The sequence below is a fragment of the Triturus cristatus genome, chromosome 1_1 (assembly GCF_964204655.1).
Source record: "Triturus cristatus chromosome 1_1, aTriCri1.1, whole genome shotgun sequence".
Taxonomy (NCBI): domain Eukaryota; kingdom Metazoa; phylum Chordata; class Amphibia; order Caudata; family Salamandridae; genus Triturus; species Triturus cristatus.
Window position 1 is genome coordinate 195,560,202 of NC_140579.1, and position 21,534 is coordinate 195,581,735.

General features: G+C 44.3%; 1 protein-coding gene across 1 annotated transcript in view; it reads left to right on the forward strand.

Annotated features, from left to right (window-relative positions):
* LOC146869969 (uncharacterized) overlaps nt 1-8,569 on the forward strand; it is a 211,243-nt gene extending 202,674 nt beyond the window's left edge. The window contains exons 3-5 of the mRNA XM_085640880.1: nt 5,812-5,900; nt 7,102-7,224; nt 8,143-8,569. Coding sequence (XP_085497006.1) covers nt 5,812-5,900; nt 7,102-7,224; nt 8,143-8,555 — 625 coding nt within the window. The 3' untranslated portion in view covers nt 8,556-8,569. The remainder of the gene's footprint in view (nt 1-5,811; nt 5,901-7,101; nt 7,225-8,142) is intronic.
* Nucleotides 8,570-21,534: the final 12,965 nt, after the last annotated feature.

The window sequence follows — 21,534 nt, forward strand, 5'->3', positions numbered from 1 at the left end:
CTCTTGCTGATAAGAGAACAAAAGTTTTTCTCACCGAGTCTCCCTTTGTTGTGCACTATTGTATATGTATTGTTGTTTATGTACATTTACCACATTGTGAATTTTTTAAAGATTTTTTTAACTGTTTTTCTTCTGTATACTATGAATTTTTATGTGATCCCATATGACTAATCAGTTTTAACAATAAAAACATATTGAATTTTTCATATTGAGCTTGCTTTGGGGATGATTTCTGGTGCCTTGTCCTTGTGATTGACTGTACAAAGTTGTGAATGTGTTGATGAACTCTGCTGTTCCAAAAGGGGAATTGTTTCTTTGACTTTCGTTTAAATATCTGCACCATTATTTATAAAAGTCGAAAATAAAAGTAGATATGGGTCATGGTAACGTGGTTGAAGTTGATTTCAGTCATATTAGTAGGAAGTGACAATATGTTAAGCCACCTGGTGTGTGTTACTTGACCGTTTGTAAATGGAAGTTGTTATATCTTTTCTTTAATTCTAGGGATCACCTTTCCTCTAGAAACTCCAGATTTTGTAGATATGTGAACCAAAACGCAGCTGTATACCAATTTGCCCAAGAAAACACAATTTTGATTAAGTAAGAGGCAGAATTAAAGCTCTGGAATGTTGCTATTGGCTAGAAAACGTAGGCATGGGGACCTTCACTGAGAGTTAATTTTTAGCATCCGGCTATAGACTGTTGCAAGAGCGATGTGATCAATACAGGTTCAATGCATTTCACGGATCGTTACATTGTGCCATTGACTCTACATAATGGCTTTGGTGGTGTGGCAAAGTAGTTATTTATTTCACACAACCAGCACAGATCAGTCAATTGCAGAAGCAAATTCTCCTGTCCTTGCTCGGGTTACACACCAGAGGTTCGCAGACCAGTTAACTTCAAGCCCTATCCCCTCCCACAGTAGGTAACTATGTTTCAAAACACTGCAGAGGTTTTCATCCAATAAAAGCCAGACTGGATGGTTTTGCCAGTGCTTGTTATATTAAAGGAATAGTACCTTATTATGTACTCACATTTTAAAAAGTTAAGTAGATCAGAAAGTTGCTATGCATGCTTTGTCACACAGTACTTATGCCCTCATTTACAAGAGGCCTGCGCAGCCAGAGCTTCAGTTGTTATGAAGAGCCGGCAGTGCAGGCCTCTCAATCATATCTGCCACCCTGCATGGCTATGTATAGCCTCAGAGATAAGGAGTGAGGCAAGGCAGCGCAAAGCGATACCTTGCTTTGCTATATGTCAAGGAGGCGTTCCATGGGCGCCGCTTTGGGTGCTCCCACTCAACACACATGGATTTTGACCCTGCCCCAGATTTAGAACATCATGTAAACTTGGGGCAGCGCCAAAAACGTACACCTCCCCAGAGCAGGCTTAAAGAAGAAATGTTTACATTTCTCCTCATTTTTTGCTCTTTCCAAGTCTGCTGCATTCTGCTGCACACATAGACCAAGGAAAACGCCTCTTGTGATTGTTTTTGTGCAGGAAGGTGCTCCTTCCTGCACAAAACAATCATACAAACAACACAGACACCCTTGCACCGTGGTACAAGGGTGCCTGCATTGGCGTTCTGCTGATGGACAGGAATACACCATATAGTGTAAATACGGTGCATTCCTGCCCTTTCGAATTGGTGTAGGGCAGCGCCACAAAATGACTTGTGGCGCTGCCCTATGCCAATTCTTTGTAAATTAGACTCTTAGTATTTCGGGAATGTTTTGCAAATATTTGTTGACCTTCCCAAACATGCATGCAGAGTGCACTAGTTATGCACTGATGACTATGGGCCTGATTTATAATTTGGCGGGAGTAAATTACTCCATCATCCTAATGGAGGGGCCACCGGACAAATTTCAAAATGTCTGCCGGTCAAGCTGACATTTCTAGCAGTGGCAGAAATCACCATCACAGTGAGCCGTGTGGCAAAATTGTCCATGAAGCGTTTCGGCCGATATAAAACAGCCTTGATCACATAGTCGTGCTGCAATTTTTCACAATTGGTTATCCCCTTACTCCAGTGATTAGCAAACTGTAAATAGTGACAATAGACTGCGGATTATACCAGACTCACTCCTATATCTTAATTAAGGCCCCCTGTTTTCCGTTTTTACTGATTTTTAAAGATAAATACAGACAGAAAACCATTTATTTTCCTGTCTATATTTATTTTTAAATGTTGTTTTTGAGTAATTCTGAATGCTGTTAATCATGACTGCAAGACCAAAAACTGTGCAGATTAACAGGCAAGGGGATTACAAAAATAAAGGAATTTTAGTAAAGAGCCTTAAAGGGCAGTAGAATTGCACAACCTTGATACTAAAATGTGCATGTTTTCTTATAAGTGCATATTTTATCATCTGAGTGTGTATATATATCATTGAAACCTGTCAAGTGTTCAGGCATGAGTGTACATTAACCGGTTAAATAAACGCAGAAATATACACATTTCAGCTTCATTTTTTCACAAAACCTAAAATAAATATGGATAAATACAGGTAAAATTAGCAAAAAGAAATATGGATAAATACAGGTAAAATTAGCAAAAAATAAATATGGATAAATACCGATGGAAATGACAAAATATAAATACCATAAAACCGGGAGCCCTAATCTTAATTGAAACATAGTGCATTTTTGTAATGCTACTTTGTCAGTATCATGAAGAACAATCCAGGATATACATCATATTATCCATAAGCATAATACTTTTAAATATTGATATCATCTTAGCCCTAATTTACTTCTTCATTCAATCTTCTGCTTAGTGCACGGTATTTGAAAATTCTTCAGCGCATCCTTGAGATATACTCTTAAATGATATTTCATTATCTACAGTCAACGTTGCCCAGCAGTGCGTATATAAAGTGCACAGTGCCTCCAAAGTTCCTTACTGAATTAAAGTGCTCTAAATACGGAAGCGTTCTAGCAGCATATAGCATTCATCATCTTAGCATTGATTAACCTAATTTTTGCATTCTTTGTTACAATCTCAATTCAGCACAAAATGACCCATACATAAAGGCAGAAAGTGTATTCATGTCACAAAGTGACTTGTGCATATTGAACTGTAGATACATGATTATATAACTGTATAAATACATAAATATATATAAATACATATATGACGACCAGAAGCCAAAAACCTATAAATCCTCTTTTGATTTCATCAGTAACATTATATAATGCAGCATCAAGAGTGAATTTAGACTTGTGTCATAAAAAATGGTGTCCTTTCTTTCACATGGCGAAATGAACTCATATTAATGTCCCTATTGTTCCCCTATCAACAAAATCTTTGTTCTCACAGGAAATGATATCGGTTGAGTCCATTCAGTATTTAAGAATCCATTTCTTGTATAAACTTGGACTCAAGCTGCCTCAGCACTTTTTCCCTATTGCCCCCTCTTCTTAGAACCGGTACTGTCCCTACCAAAAAATATTTGAGTTCATTTCAATTGTACCAGCTTGAAGCGGTATGCTATTGGATATGTTGGATCGGAATTTACATTGGCCCTAAGATGTTGTAGGATCCTAGTGTACATTTGCAGCTTTGTGCTGCCCACATATTGTAGGCCGCACGAGCATTCGAGTATATACACAGCAAATTCTGTTCTACATGTCAAATGACGCCTAGCATCCCTTAATTTGTCACTGAATGCCGTCTTGTAGCGGGACATATTCACACCGAATGTACAGGCACGACATGATCTACATTTAAAAAAAACATGTTTTGGGGATAGTCAGTTGGAATTGTTTGTTACTTCAGGGCTACTACTGACCAAAGAAATCCTCATAGATGGAGCACGTCTCAATGTTACAGTGGCTTTTTTGGGGAGGACTTGACCTAATGTAATATCCGTGAGAACTAGGGGCTATTGCTTATTAACAATAGATCTAATCTGTCTCTCTTGTCGACTGAAAGTGGTGATGAGTAGGGGTGGGCGGAATTTGCGAAATTTGCTTTCGCAAACCATCGCGAAAATGTTGAAAATCTCCGCAAACACGCCGGAAATATCGCAAAGACGCAGAAGTTTTTTTCCCGCCTGTTCGCGGTATTTTTTGCGTGATCGCGGCTCGCCAACTTACCCATGCGTTTGCTCACGGGTGCGGCCATCTTGTTTTCACTTGTCCTGCCCTCCCACGATGCTTACTTCCTGTTTCGGGTCGCGCAATGCATGCTCGCGCCCGTTCGCGGTAGATATTTCCTGTTCGCGAACGCTTTTACTTGTTCGCATTGCTTTTTGCTTGCGCGGGGAGAAAATATAGCGCAAACTTGCGCACGTGGTTGCAATCTTGTTTTTCACTCTATTGCATGGTTCTGGGGCCTGATTTTCAATCCTCCCTGCATCTTTTCAATCCTTTGTTTGAAGCCGCTTTTTTTTAATCTTTTTTATTTATTATTTATCTAACTATTTTCCTGCTTCTATATCTTTAGTTTTTGTCTACTTTTTTTTAGTTTTTTAGCTACTTTTTCACTCTTTCTTTTGCCTGCTATTTATTTCCTTTACTTACTTTTTTAATTTTATTACCTTTTCTTTCCCGTCCCTTCCCAGAACCATGTCAAAGGGTAGGGCTCATCGCAGCCAGAGCCGCAACCGCCTTCCTTGTGGAAGGCGGCGCCCACAAGGGGTGCAGGCACGGGCCTTATTTGGGGAGGTGTAGTTGGCTGCACTAATTTTCTTTGTGCAGCACCACCTCCCCTCAACCCTGGCAGCAGGTGGCAGGCCTGGGTCTGGGTACGGCCTCTGGGAGCGTCGACAGTGGTTGGGGAAGGTGCGCCGGGCAGTGTTGCGCTGCTCTGGGGTCTGGCGCACCCTGGCGCAGTTGCCGCACCGGTGGTCCGACATCCTGGACCATGAGCAGGACCTGCTGGACCTGCTAGGAGTGGAGGTCCCGGGTCTTAGTGAGTAACTATTTAATTATTACTACTTTGTGTCTGTTCTTCTGCTCTGTGTAATATTGCGAATATCTTTTTTTTCTTCCAACCAGCTAGAATGTTGCTGCTTACATTCCAGGTTAATTACGTTTAAAAGTCTTCTGTGATTGTTATGACACAGGTGCTCCTCTGCGCTACTACTAATCTTACTTGTTTGCAACTTTGCGTTTGCTTAGCGTGATTCTGTAAGAGTTTATTTTAGAGAAATTAAGTTACGTAATGCTGCAGTGACTCTAGTCCTTACTTTGTCCTGTCACTAAGAGATCGGGGCGGATTGATACTTAGGTTTAGGTACTTTGTATGAGTTTGTAATTTTTTAGTGGTATGCATGATGCCCCCTCAGTTACGTCACGTGCTGCTAGTACGCCAGTCTTTATTAGAACCTTTTCTAGTTTGCTCAATGAGTGGTGGTAATTGGCTTAGCACTAGCAGAACATCAGCATCAATCAATCAACCCAAAATTTGGTGTATACAAAAAATGTAGTCAAGTGTCCTCCATTTGACCATATGCATTGTTGAGGACTAAAAGAAGTGGAAATACATACTTAATGTACAATTGGTATGCCTGGAATAGGGGGGCTAGGTCGGGTGGTACGTCGTACTTAGGCTTAGTTGTAACTTAGTATTCTGGAATCAGAATGGAAGACTGGATTACTGTTGATAAATAGTAACTTAAGTAGTCGATCCGCGAATGCCCCGATACTACTTGTTGACCAGATGAGATCGGCCAATTTAGTTACTGCAATTGTTGTTTACATAAGTGTTTTTTGACCGTTCTTTAAAAATATTGTATTTGTTTGACACCATCCATCAATGTTTGTCTCTTTCATATATCTTTCCTGTTCATCTGCACCCAGGGGCAGACAGACAGGGAGTGGGGGTTCGGCAGGACAACAGTCCGAACAGCACCAGGAAGACACCAATGAGGGCTCCTCTGCTGGCCCCAGTAAGTCTTCTTGTTTTTAATAATATTTCTTATTCCATAACTTTTACTGCACCATATTTTTCACGAACTATTGTTTCAGTTTCCCAATGCTATTTTTTACCAACAATTAGCCTTCGATCTGTACGGTTTCAAAAATCTTGTTATCCATGCCTCTGCTATGATGACTCTCTGTACTACTACTACTATCAGTCTGTCTGTACTGTAGTAGCTAAGCTTGCCCAGTTGGCCAGTGCCACTATTGATTTGAAAGGTTGTAAATAAAACTCAGATTCACCAGTAGCTCTAGCCATTGAGTCCAGTCCTTTGGGTCGTCCTCTTGTACTACTTCTAGTCTTATTGATCTTGAGTCTTTGTTAATCTTGATGCTTTGACAATTCACAGCAACAAATGCCCAACCATATTTATTACTATTTTGATATGATAGCCTATAGTACATACTACTACTATTGTAGGGATCTTGCACATACAGACCTTTGCACAAGAAAATAGGATGTTGGTGATGGTAGGTTGGACCTTCCTCACACACCTCAATCAGAAATTCAGAACCCACCACAATCCCCTGCCCGACTATAGTACTGTCTTGTCATAACTATTAGGTCTCCAAACCCTCCCCCCAAGATACCCAACAAGTAGAAAACCCAGAACATAACACACCCAACCTCTCAGTCGTGGAAGCAATGCACATGCACACCCTTCCTTTAATTTGCTCACTCGTGTAAGTCCACACCAAATACCACCAAGTCTATGTAAGTTCAAAATGTTTATTTTGAATTGAGAAGTTCTGTACATTGTTCTATTATATAATGCAGCACCAACCGGAAAATCAATAACATTAAAACAATAAACATTGTTACACTTACTTACAGTTGGGAATTAAATCATGATAACTGAACAGTGGTGGAAGGCAGCACCACCATCCCCTAGGAATTTAGTTTATATAAATTTATAAATGAAGATCTCTGAGTGAAGGGACCCCTCACCTTAGAAGAACCTAGTACTGGTAGTTGTTGCATCATTCATAAGCTCTGCAAAGCTAGAATGACCCTAGGGGGGACCATATATAACTATTAGTGTCTACTCTACTACTACCTGATTTGTACTAGTGATGTATGTTATATACTATTAACTCATTTTTCAATCTTGCTACTGACCAATAGGGGTAGGTGTATATGACGCCTAATAAATGTGTAATGTTTTCTAGGCGCACTACCGACCACCATTGCCGGAGCCAGCGAAGGCGACGCGGAGGGAGAGGATGCGACAGTTGCTGTCGATACTGACGATGGAGCGGTAGGGGGAGTGCCAGCACCAGTGCCGGGCGGTGGTAAGTTAGATTCATAATCCTTAACTATTGTTGACAGTACACTCACTGCAAGGGTGTACTGTATGTATACTGTACTGTTGAGACTTAGGGCCCCATTAGGATGGAGGGCGGATTGCCCCCCGCCGGGCCGGCGGTAGTCACCGCCGACCCCGCAGGGGCAAACCTCCCGCCATCCCTGTAGAAAAGAGTCAGACCCCCCACATGTCGACCAGGCGGAAAAGGGTTCAATATGGTGGTGGTGTCTCTCTGAACATGCCGCCAGCCATATAATCTGCCTTTTGGAATGCCTTTGCTTGGCGGCATTGCCAGCCGCCACGGAAAGGCATGCAGAGTATGCTTGGGGGCCCCCATGGAGGGTACCTATGCTCTGGTACCCCCCTGCCTTTCAAAGCAAAACGTGACAGGCTCCGCGCGGGGCCTGTCATGTTGTGCTTGGAAAAGCACAACATGTATTTTTAGCATTGCTTTCGGCACCGCCCACCAGAATGTGAAAAAAACAGGATGCGCCCGCCACTGTGGCGGGCGCATCCTCATAATTGTCCCCACGGGACCCCCACCCTTTTTAGTGTGAGGATCCGATGTCCTAAGTAAGTATGAGTTGTTGTGAACGTTTGAAGAGTGAACTAGACTAGACACCCTTTAATTGGCATAGGGGCGGGAGTATTGAGTAACCAATGGCCTCATCTATCTGATTTCAACTCCGCTTTGAAAGTTTTATGGAGAAGAGCACCTGGTGCACTGTTCAACTAAAAAGTGAAAGACGGGTGGAAGGAAGAAGGACGGGCGAGATTTAAAATGTTATGTACTGTGCTTTATAGTGCTACTCTACCATGCCACTATGTGTATAATTAACTTGTCTTACTGTTTTTCTAAGAGTATATTTTACAATTGTCTTGTTTTTTTCTTTTTGATACACAGCTACTCCTTCCAAAGTCAATCGGAAGGAGTTGGCCGCCAAGGCACGGCGCCGGAAGCTGGAGGCAATCCAGCAGGAATATCGGCTGCTGGTGGTCTTGGCAGAGGAGAAGGAGGAGACTGCAGCAGCACTTGAAGCCTCCTCCAGTGACCCGGGCCCCAGCCACCACCCTCCAGTGGTACGGCGCCACCATCTGGCGGCTGCCCGTCGCCACTGCAATGCCATCTCTGGTGCCCCCCCACTGTGGCTGCAACTGCCGCGCCGTCAGACGTCGCGTCGCCCGTCTAGAGGAGCAGATGCGTGTCCTCCTGCAATCCCGCCCCACACCTTAGTCCCTGTCTTCTGCCCCTTTTTCAATTCTTGTTTGGGTGGGTGGGAACTGGTTTGGGCATTGGGTTTTTGCTTTTTGGACTAGTATTTTCTGGACTTTCTTACGGACATTGGTTGGAGTTAGGGAGGGGGTGGGTCAGCTTTTGTGGGTTTTTAGTTTATTTTTGTTATGGTCAATTAAATATATGTTTCTACTTTACATGCAATGTTGTTAATGTTTTGTAGGTGGGGTTACTGTTTTACATCACACTGTTTCCTTGCTAGTGCAGGCCCGCCCATAGCCAGTGTTTGATTTAAATAATTGGCTGACTTTGTAAGACACAAACAGATAGATGCGACACTCCTCACTGATTGACTTGTCCTTCTAGTACTTTCAGTCTCTCCTCTAGTCTATGCATTCTTTATCTGGACTCAAAGGGGTGTGTGAAATTGAATTCATTGAAAACATGTCCATTATTAATTTTGCCTCCCCCAAACTTCTCTTACCCTTGCTTGATGTTTAACTTAGGCACAGCAATGGCTGCATGGTGAAGATGGTTTCCTTTTTCTAACATGCCATGATTGGGGTGGTGGTGGTAGTATAGTAGTAGTAGTAGACACTGGCAGGGCAACAGCATTTGCAAAAAAAGAAAATGAGACAGTCAATCGCCTTTGAGAGACTGTTCGAGGAGTAGTAGAATGAAGTACAGTACAGAACTTACCGAGCAACAATAATATGCTAAAATATTTTACAACAAAACATAATGGTGGTTGGGATAGCCTACTAGACAGAGTTACAAACTATAGTTGTCTCGAGTCACTTGACTAGGCCTACAGCCTAACAGTTAGTGCTGTGTATGAGGAATGACAACAAATCCAATCAATGCCGGCAATTAATGCTGAGGTATATGTTCCTTTGTTAAATAAAATCACCTCTAAAATATACTACTCATGGGTGGGCAAGCAGAAGAAGAACATCGCTCTGCCTTGAAATTGAAGTACTGTTGCTTTCGCCACATCCGCCCCAGCAAGCGTGTGATTAAGTATTGGTGTACATTTAATTTAGTCACACCTCGACAATAAGTCAAACAGCCCGGGGGAAGAGGGTTAGGGTTTGTTGAATGGATGGGAAGGGGGTTTGATAGTGAAAAACAGTATGCATGGACAAACAAACGACAATCTTTGAAGACTACCATATCCATATGTTAAGGGAGAAAAAGGAAATGCATGCATGATGATGAGAGACCCGGATTACATACACTTCTTGTTCTGTTGTTCCGGCCTTAATACTTTTACAGATAGCAAATAGAAATTTTAAATATTGGTAGGGAAGAATCGTAAACTGAGAGCAAACCTAATGATGATAATAACAACAACAAGAACACACTGTTGTAAACATTGTAGACAAAAACATGAATCAAATTATTTAAAAGAAGATGAAAGTTGATACTGTTACTGTGTTATCCTGGTCAAAAATGTGGACTGGATTTGCATCTCGGCATTCCTCTTGGTCCTCTCGTCCATCAATCTTGGGTGTCGCCACTCGCCACTGCCCGGCTGGAAAAAAAATGTTTATTTATTGGTAAGGTAAGTGTGCATTGTAATGTTTTCCCAAGTATAGGGCAAGGCCCGGCCTGTAATTGTAGATGGAAAAACAAAGGGGATATTGAGAAACAAAGTTGAAACAAATGCACAAGTTATGGTGTAGTGCAACAAGAACACTTTCCGAGGTGGCATGTATGCATCATCTCTACTCTAGTCTGTTTCCAGCATTGACCTTCAACAATAACAGGAGTGAGCAGGCCCACAGTGACAGGCCTGAAGGCACGTTGCTTAGCAGTAGCACATCCTACGTTTAGAGTACTTTTTTTTTAAAAGAGTTGGACAAAGGCAAAGCACATTATCCATTCCAAATATAGCATTTTACAGTTTAAGTTAGTAAATCAATGCACCGCAGTCATCCCACCGCTACACTCGACTCCACTTATACACAGACATTTAGGTCTGCTGTGGTTGTTGTTGACGTGTTTACCTTTAGGCTTTAAAGTTTTATGCCACTCATGAAATGTCCTCCTGACTTGTTATTATTCCATCAATCATCTCCGATACTTGTACTGACTGACTGTGAAGATTGGCCTGCAGTAGAAGTAAAATGCTGTTATTACACAACAAGAGTAGAAATATTATTGACTTCAGTCACTCTTTATTGTGTACAGTAAGACTACTAGTACACTTCGACTTCACTTCGTGCACAACAAACAAACAACGAAAACACAAACACCAATCACTCAGAATCAGGTGTCCAATGCATGCCATTAATGTCATTACCTGTTCCTTCTCATCTTAAGTTAACGGGCCGTCTTTTTTGCCATCATCATCATGGACGGTGCTGTTGTCAATCATACTCAGTGCACAGATTGAGTCCTCTTCCTGTACTGAATTAAAAGCAATGTATCAAGCTGCAGGAGAAGTACACATTTCGTATTTGCAAGAAGGGGAAAATTCACCTTGAGTTAAGTTTAGTGTGTACTGTAGAAAGATGATTAGTGCACAATGACATAACTTCATGCACAACAAACACAACAAAATCACTCAGTCTGCGACTCTGCGTCCAATGCATGGCATCAATCATTACCTGTTCCATCTCATTTTCAGTCAATGGGCAGTCTCTCTCGGCTCTGAAAGGAGGATAGCTATAGTAGTCATCTGATTCATGCTCCACTTCTTTTGGCGGGACTAGGAAAGTTTTAATTTTTTCTTCTATTTCCCATCATCCAATCATCATTCATGAGGGCAATGGATTTGGGCGGGAGATTCAGTATGATGGAGTGGAGGAGCTGGATTCGGAGGACTGTACTGTCAAATTGCAGACACCTGAATCTTGTATATTAAATAAGAAGAGTAGAAGACGGTGGTAATGGATTTGTTGTGATTCACAAGTTTGTAACCGGAACGACAGACACACAAATAAAGGGGGAAAAAAGGGAGGAAGACAGTAAGTGCAAGCCTAATTGTAAGGGAAGTATAGCTCGTCCTCAAACTCTGGGGGTTCAGCCAGTAGTAGGTAATCATGTGACACACTACTACAGTCACCTGAGCCGCTGTCCTCATCTTCCTCCATTGCTTCATGTATTGTGTAATTTGGTGGTATGAAGTGCTGATTCATTTTGATCATTGTTAACCTCTCCATGTTTTTGGGCGAAAGACTGGTCCTTCTCAATGTTACAATGGAACCAGCAGTACTGAAAACACGTTCGGAAGAGACACTTGCGACAGGGCAAGCCAGATAGCTTATCGCCAGCCTGCTGAGCAGTGGCCATTCAGACCTTTTCCTATACCAATACTGCATTGGGTCTTGATCAATGTACACCTCTGTTGGATCGTCCAGATAGGCCCGGACCATCCGCTCAATGTTCAGGGGTGCTGCTGGTAAGCTTTCGGGCTCTATTCTCTATGCATCAGCACTGTGCTTATTAATGCCTAACTGTACATACCAATCGTCTAACGATTCTACTGGGCCTAATGATCCAGTTATTGTTGCTGTTGTCGATAGTGATGGTGAGTGTTGTGATCCAAACGCACTGCCCTCAGCCGACGAAGTTGCACTTGATCCTGCATGCCCTGCTGCAGTACTTCTTGTGGGTTGATCTTGCGGGCTTTTAATTAGCAGCCGTTCGTTTTCCAACTTACTGGCTGCCTCAGCTATCCAAGTTTTGTAGCGGGCAACATCAATCTCTGAAAAAGCAAAGAATGTCTTCAGTCCAAATTTTGCACGTGGATCCAGAATTGTAGCACAAATGTAATGTTCTTGTGACAAAATTTTATTTTCTATCCTTGTATTTTCAGCTAAGTGACGGGCTAAGCTCTCCACCAAGTCATAGGCTTCCCTTTTGTCCTCTATACCTTTGTATGATTCAGACACCTTCTTCAGCTGATGCTCTAGCATTTGCAATAATGGGATAGCTTGGCCCATTGTACAGTCCTCCTTGCTGACTTCACGTGTGAAGACCTCAAAAGGACGAAGCATCTCAGTCAGGCATTTAATTAGGCTCCATTGCTCCATCTCAAGGTTCATGCCTTTAACAGTAGCATCCCCTCTTTTCCAGACATATTCATGGAGTGGCCTGTACTGCTCAAACAGACGATCAAGCATGTAATACGTTGAGTTCCAACGTGTTGCCACCTCCTGGATGAGTGCTTTGACTGGCATCCTATATTCACGTTGGATGATCCTCAGCTACTTCCGAGCTTTAAAAGAATGGCTGAAATGAGTGCATATTCTTCGGCAGATGGCCAGTAAGTTGCTGACTATGGGTTCTTTTTTCAGAAAGTCTTAAACTATAATGTTTATGCAGTGCGCCAAACACGGAACCCTGAAATAGGAACCAAGATCCATGGCCTTAAGTACATTACTGCCATTGTCTGTGGCAACAAAACCAATACTAAGCCCTCTTGGGCGCAGCCATTCAAAAACCTTGCTGCGAAACTCTTGTAAAATGTTTACAGCCGTATGAGATTTCTCCATGGCAAACATGGCTACAGTTGCATGTTTCCGAGTACCTTTAAAAATCGCAGCTGTGTCAACAGCACCTCGTGCAGATAGCTCATCTCTAAACCCCACAAAAGAGACCCAGTGTGCAGTGATGCACATGTAATCTGTGGCTTGGCAACTGGTCCACATGTCTGTTGTCAGGTGGATATTGAGAACAGCACTCTGCTGCAAAGCTTGTCCAACCAATTCCAGCACATCATGATGTAGTGCCGGAACAGCAATTCTTGCGAAATAGGACCGGCTGGGAACCCTCCATTTAGGGCAGATGGCTGACACAAATTCAAGGAAATACACCCCTTCCATAAATGAAAAAGGGAGAAGGTCCAGCGCTAACATTTTAGCCAGCTTCGTATTGTACAACCGTGCCATTGGGTGGTTGCGTTGGAACTGCCCCTCCAACCTAAGCATGCTCTCAATGGTAGGCTGGATTACTTTCCTTTGTGGTGCTGTTGTTTTCATTAACCCACTTAGGCTCAACGACACAGTTTGTCTCATTGCGGTACTCGGTCGCCTTGGTGTCTCAGCCTGACTCTGAGTATGGCTCTTACTGCGGTGCCACTCAGATGTTACTGAGGAGGATGTGGGCGGTACCACTACACTACTGGGGACAGGGCTAGAAATGCCTCCATCTTCCTCACTTTCCACCGCAATAATATCGCTCCCTTATTCTTCCTGACCAACTTCGATGGGTTGTGTTTTTCTACTTTCTTTTAACTGAAGTAGGTGATTCTCCCACACGATAGTGTGGTGTATTCTGAGATGACTTGCTTCGCCTCCGTTACCATAGTTTGTACCAAGCTTACCCCGCCGAACACCTAGTCGACAAATTGAGCATATACCAACGTTCCCCTCCTTGGTGCTAACAGAAAAGAAGTCCCAAACTGGGGAGGAGAACTTTCTGGCACTGCTGGATGTGCCACTTTCAATACCAGATGAACTGGAGGGTGTGCTTGGAATGTGACCCTGTGCAGCTACACTGTGACTTTTACTACCACTACCTACTGAGATGGTTGAGCTGGATGTAGGTCCCTGCCGGGCCTTGGAAAATATGGCAGCTGGAGGTAGTGGAGGTGTAACCTGTGTTGGTGATATCCGTGCTACATCCCTCTCAGTAGCAGCCTTTCTGGATAGGGTGAGAATGTTGGTCTCCAATCCCTTTGGTGCGGGAGTGATGTGCGTGATGACTGGCTCGTCTTCATCAACATCACCCCCCTCTTCTACATCTACCTCCATAACTCTATGTTTTTCTGGGACCTTCCTTTTCAGAAGTATTGTCTTGTGGCGTGCATCACTCTCAGACTGAGCTGGTGGATGCCAAGTGGCATCACGATCATCAGAAGCGGGACTTGAAGAAGAAGATGATGGACTAAGCCTCCTTTTCCTTGCTGGTGGTCTGGAAGACAATAGATCTTCTGAAACAGTGGTTTGCTCCACTTTGTCTGCAGGAAGCTCGATTTCCTGAAATGTCCCTACGTCAGGAGCAACAACTACTATGGTGGGCTGTTGTGGCGGCTGCTGCTGTTCTTGTTGCGGCTGCTGCTGTTCTTGTTGCGGCCGCTGCTGTTCTTGTTGCGGCTGCTGCTGTTCTTGTTGCGGCGGCTGCTGTTCTTGTTGCGGATGCACACTTATCTGCTGAGTTTCCGCCTGCGTTGATTGTGTACTACTTTGCAATAATGACATTTCAACATTGCTGCTCGTTAGTAGACTGGCTACCTCTGCGACACTAGAGCCCTTGGGCCTAGGTTGGTGGGGTTGGACCGCTGGTGCTGAGGTGCTGCTCCCAGCTTGGTTCCCGGACAACGCTGCTGCAGGCGTAACTTTTTTGGTGCCAAAAAAAACATTGGCCGGCACACCAGTCGTGGTTAATGGCACTTCCTTTTTCTGTTCCTTCTTCTCACCGGCAACTTTCTTGGTACTGGACCTGGTACCTTTCTTTGGGGCCATCTTCTTCAGATGTCAGGCAGGATGCAGATGCACAACAAGTTCTGGTCACACGTGGACGTGATGCGCAGCAGGACTTCTGTCTGGCTGGCAGTACAACGGGTAGCAGGGTGATGCTGATGACACCTCCTCCTCTGGCTTTTTGTGCACCTAAAAGCAAATAAGCCAGGAGAAGAACATCAGTGAAATGTTGCATTTGTTGTTGTGGTTCAGTTACTTACTACTGTACTAGTGCAAACAAAAGATATAGTCTAGCCATTTATGACTTTTTTTCAACAAGGGCTATGTTATACTACTGTGTACAGTCACACACTACACTCTCAGGAAGGATAGGAAAGTTAATAAGAACCACCAAAATAAAAATGTAATGGAAGTGGGGTGGACCCTATTTGCCATTAAATTATTTGAGCATCTCAGCATCCATGGAGCTGCTGCTGGCAAAGGGGGTGGATGGATGGAAGCAGTAAGCCAATAGGAAAACCATGTAGGCCTATATGGCAAAAGCAGGACACTAAAAAAGGCCACCAGCCACATGGACACTCACAAATCACAAACAACCAGGGGGCCTGGGAAACACCAGGAGCTGACAAAAGGCCTATAAAAGCCAGGTAAACGGTGCATGCTAAAGCACACTGCTCTGCCTTTTTAATGCAACAAAATGCAAATACGAACATTCACAGGCCCCAAAAAGGTCTGCAGGGTGCATGCATTGCACACCAACACACACCAGACACACACAACAAAAGCATGTCTTTAAGACAACCAACGTCAGAAAGCCCACCCCAAAAAAACACACTTGCCAACACAATACAATGCCATCAATGCCCTAAATGATGTCTAAATTCAACAGACCACACAGAAAACACTTGATTAATAAAGCTGTGGCTACCTGCTCTGATCCTACTGGATGAAAGCAGGCCTGTTGGCAGACAAGGCCAGGCAAGCTTGCAGGCCTAGGCTTCAAAATGGCCACCAGCCACATGGCCAGGCCCAACAACATCAGAAAGCCCACGCCAAAAAAACACACTTCCCCAACTCAATCCAATGCCATCCATGCCCTAAATGATGTCTAAATTCAACAGACCACACAGAACACAAATGACTTGATTAATAAAGCTGTGGCTACCTGCTCTGATTCTACTGGATGAAAGCAGGCCTGTTGGCAGACAAGGCCAGGCAAGCTTGCAGGCCTAGGCTTCAAAATGGCCACCAGCCACATGGCCAGGCCCAACAACATCAGAAAGCCCACTCCAAAAAAACACACTTCCCCAACTCAATCCAATGCCATCCATGCCCTAAATGATGTCTAAATTCAACAGACCACACAGAACACAAATGACTTGATTAATAAAGCTGTGGCTACCTGCTCTGATTCTACTGGATGAAAGCAGGCCTGTTGGCAGACAAGGCCAGGCAAGCTTGCAGGCCTAGGCTTCAAAATGGCCACCAGCCACATGGCCAGGCCCAACAACATCAGAAAGCCCACCCCAAAAAAAACACATTTCCCCAACTCAATCCAATGCCATCCATGCCCTAAATGATGTCTAAATTCAACAGACCACACAGAAAACACTTGATTAATAAAGCTGTGGCTACCTGCTCTGATCCTACTGGATGAAAGCAGGCCTGTTGGCAGACAAGGCCAGGCAAGCTTGCAGGCCTAGGCTTCAAAATGGCCACCAGCCACATGGCCAGGCCCAACAACATCAGAAAGTCCACCCCAAAAAAACAAATTTCCCAACTCAATCCAATGCCATCCATGCCCTAAATGATGTCTAAATTCAACAGACCACACAGAAAACACTTGATTAATAAAGCTGTGGCTACCTGCTCTGATCCTACTGGATGAAAGCAGGCCTGTTGGCAGACAAGGCCAGGCAAGCTTGCAGGCCTAGGCTTCAAAATGGCCACCAGCCACATGGCCAGACCCAACAACATCAGAAAGCCCACCCCAAAAAAACACATTTCCCCAACTCAATCCAATGCCACCCATGCCCTAAATGATGTCTAAATTCAACAGACCACACAGAAAACACTTGATTAATAAAGCTGTGGCTATCTGCTCTGATACTACTGGATGAAAGCAGGCCTGTTGGCAGACAAGGCCAGGCAAGCTTGCAGGCCTATGCTTCAAAATGGCCACCAGCCACATGGCCAGGCCCAACAACATCAGAAAGTCCACTCCAAAAAAACACACTTCCCCAACTCAATCCAATGCCATCCATGCCCTAAATGATGTCTAAATTCAACAGACCACACAGAACACAAATGACTTGATTAATAAAGCTGTGGCTACCTGCTCTGATTCTACTGGATGAAAGCAGGCCTGTTGGCAGACAAGGCCAGGCAAGCTTGCAGGCCTAGGCTTCAAAATGGCCACCAGCCACATGGCCAGGCCCAACAACATCAGAAAGCCCACCCCAAAAAAACACATTTCCCCAACTCAATCCAATGCCATCCATGCCCTAAATGATGTCTAAATTCAACAGACCACACAGAAAACACTTGATTAATAAAGCTGTGGCTACCTGCTCTGATCCTACTGGATGAAAGCAGGCCTGTTGGCAGACAAGGCCAGGCAAGCTTGCAGGCCTAGGCTTCAAAATGGCCACCAGCCACATGGCCAGGCCCAACAACATCAGAAAGTCCACCCCAAAAAAACAAATTTCCCAACTCAATCCAATGCCATCCATGCCCTAAATGATGTCTAAATTCAACAGACCACACAGAAAACACTTGATTAATAAAGCTGTGGCTACCTGCTCTGATCCTACTGGATGAAAGCAGGCCTGTTGGCAGACAAGGCCAGGCAAGCTTGCAGGCCTAGGCTTCAAAATGGCCACCAGCCACATGGCCAGACCCAACAACATCAGAAAGCCCACCCCAAAAAAACACATTTCCCCAACTCAATCCAATGCCACCCATGCCCTAAATGATGTCTAAATTCAACAGACCACACAGAAAACACTTGATTAATAAAGCTGTGGCTATCTGCTCTGATACTACTGGATGAAAGCAGGCCTGTTGGCAGACAAGGCCAGGCAAGCTTGCAGGCCTATGCTTCAAAATGGCCACCAGCCACATGGCCAGGCCCAACAACATCAGAAAGTCCACCCCAAAAAAACACATTTCCCAACTCAATCCAATGCTATCCATGCCCTAAATGATGTCTAAATTCAACAGACCACACAGAAAACACTTGATTAATAAAGCTGTGGCTACCTGCTCTGATCTTACTGGATGAAAGCAGGCCTGTTGGCAGACAAGGCCAGGCAAGCTTGCAGGCCTAGGCTTCAAATTGGCCACCAGCCACATGGCCAGGCCCAACAACATCAGAAAGCCCACTCCAAAAAAACACACTTTCCCAACTCAATCCAATGCCATCCATGCCCTAAATGATGTCTAAATTCAACAGACCACACAGAACACAAATGACTTGATTAATAAAGCTGTGGCTACCTGCTCTGATTCTACTGGATGAAAGCAGGCCTGTTGGCAGACAAGGCCAGGCAAGCTTGCAGGCCTAGGCTTCAAAATGGCCACCAGCCACATGGCCAGGCCCAACAACATCAGAAAGCCCACCCCAAAAAAACACACTTCCCCAACTCAATCCAATGCCATCCATGCCCTAAATTATGTCTAAATTCAACAGACCACACAGAAAACAAAACACTTGATTAATAAAGTTGTGGCTACCTGCTCTGATCCCACTGGATGAAAGCAGGCCTGTTGGCAGACAAGGCCAGGCAAGCTTGCAGGCCTAGGCTTCAAAATGGCCACCAGCCACATGGCCAGGTCCAACAACATCAGAAAGTCCAGCCCAAAAAAACACATTTCCCAACTCAATCCAATGCCATCCATGCCGTAAATGATGTCTTAATTCAACAGACCACACAGAAAACACTTGATTAATAAAGATGTGGCTACCTGTTCTGATCCTACTGGATGAAAGCAGGCCTGTTGGCAGACAAGGCCAGGCAAGCTTGCAGGCCTAGGCTTCAAAATGGCCACCAGCCACATGGCCAGGCCCAACAACATCAGAAAGCCCACCCCAAAAAAACACATTTCCCAACTAAATCCAATGCCATCCAGGCCCTAAATGATGCTTGAAAATGAAATACATTCAAAAAACACCAAAGGAACAGTTGCTTCATCATGCACACGCATGAGGCCATGACTAGCTCGGGCCTACTACTGACTACTACTACCCACAACATTTAAAAAAAAAAGGAATGATGATAGTTACCAAAAATAAATTGTAGTTACAACAACTGCAATGCCCACAATCAAACAGACACAACAACCACTTACTTGTAAAATATCCAATTAAAAAATCCTCAAATCCAATTGCAATGATGCAGCAGACAAAAAGAGTGATCTTTCCAGCTCAAAATCCAAAGGCAGAATGAGCAGGAGATGGACAAAGCACTGGGAGGAGCCTGCTGGACAGGAACAGGAAGTTGGAGATTCTGTGTCACTTCCTCCCTCTCCCCACCTTTTAAAAAAGGACTCCTTGCACAAAAAAGGACAGCCAAATGTCAATCTGAGGAGTTGTTTTCATCCAAAATCATCATTTGCAGAAGGTTTCATGCATCTAGAGCTGATATTCTTCTCCAAAGTGAAAATTTTACATGTTCGAGTTCTCGAGCTTCACATTACTTCCGCCGGATGTCGATGGTGTGTCCAAAATGACTTGATCGCGTTCTCTCGCTCCCTGTCGCGTTGGATATGACGTGTTCGGGTTCTCTTTCGCCTTTTCGCGTTCGATATGACGTGCCCGCATCCTCACGCTCTTACACGAGGTGGCGAATGACGTGCTCGACATCTCAATCTTCTCATACTCTCGCGGTGCATGATCGCGAGAAGAAAGACGTGATCGCGCGACAAATGAAGTGATTGCGCGACAAATGACGTTAATGTGGGCGCGAAGTGTGGCGAGACAGCGCAAAATGGCTACCAACAATCCAACATCTCGTGGAGAACGCGACCAGGTCGGGAAAACTTGTCGGCGAACACGGGGATTCAGGTAAGGCGATCGCCCGCACGCGAGAATGTATTTTTTTACAGCGTAAGATGCGGATTGCAGAAATGTTTACATTTTTGTGCTTTCCGCGGCACGCGAAAATGCCAAATTATCGCAATTTCCGCAAGCGGAACGGAATTGTGGCCCAGACCTAGTGATGAGCTTGGTATCATTGACCTCATTATCAATTATAGAACTAGAACTAGAAATTCAGCGAAAAAAACAAAGGTTAAAGTAGTGTTATAGTTAGGTGAAATTAAAAGATTTGTTTTTGTTAAAAAAAAAAACGTACAAATGCAATGAAAAAAACTAAAGATTAAACTAACGTTATAGTTAGGTGAATATGTCACAAAAACACAGAAACACAGAAATTCCCAAGTTATAGTTAGCATAGCTGCCAAGATCCTAGGGGAGGTAAATACAGAAGAGTGAGACCAAACCGCCTCCACAAGATGAAACCTCTTCCTCAAATCTCACTTATATCGTAATCATTGGACTTAATGTGTATTCAGTGGCGGTGCGTCCATTGGGGGCGTTGGGGCATTGCCCCCCTGCCCGCGCCCGCAGCTCCGCGGCGTTTTTGAACTTAAGTAAAGTCTTAGTTTATTTAATTTCAGCGGCTCCGAGGGAAAACTGACAATCATGACTGTCAGTCAGCATGACGTTGGACCGCCCACCCCCTTCGGAGTCTGAAGGGAGTCGGCGGTCTGGCGTCATGTTGACTGACAGGCATTGTCAGGGGCAGGCAGCAGCACAAGCACAAGTGCGCATGAGTGGGTAAGGTAGGCAAATCTTTGCGCCGTGCCCAGTCATGCGCATTGGTGCCTGCTCAGGCTGGCGCATGCCCATTAGGAGAGCGAACCTCGCTCGCGGGCGAAGCGTAACACTGCCCTGGCCTGCTCTAAGTCAATCCTGGCGCTGCTCCAGCACCAGGATTGGCTGAGAGGGGTTTGCTACTTCCCAGCAGTGATGCGGCTGTTCCACTGTTGGCGCCAGAACGGACCCGAGGCGGCGTGGACCTGGTCAGGTAGGATTGATTTTATTTTAAAACTCCCCCCCGGCCCCCACCCCCTCTTCTCCCCCCGCGAGCCGCGACTGCTGGAGGTTTCCTTTAACAGAGCGTACACAGTTGCCACACACAAAAATACAGAAACATCTTGGAAATAGCTATACTATTGGGAATGTAAGATTAAGTAAAATATGTGAAATATAAGCGGGTACTAAATTGCTGCCATGAATTTTTTTACGATGACTTTTCGGACATCGGTCAGTGTTTCTGCCAGTAAAATTACGGACATAAATACCCGGTTTAAAAATGTCCCTTTTTAATTGCTTCTGGCTCTGAGACATGGAGGGACCCGGCCTCCTTCAAGATCTACCTCAGACAGTCTGAATAATGGGGTAATTGCGCCCAGGATAGGAGACATTCGACAGGGGAGGGAAGAAGTCACGACTTCCTTTGTTTCTGATTAAACTAATTATTTTCCACATTTCCTAATCGCTAAGTACTCCACTGTGTGACATACAATGTAATGTGTGGTAAAGGTGTTGTTCTGGGTGAAATTCCTG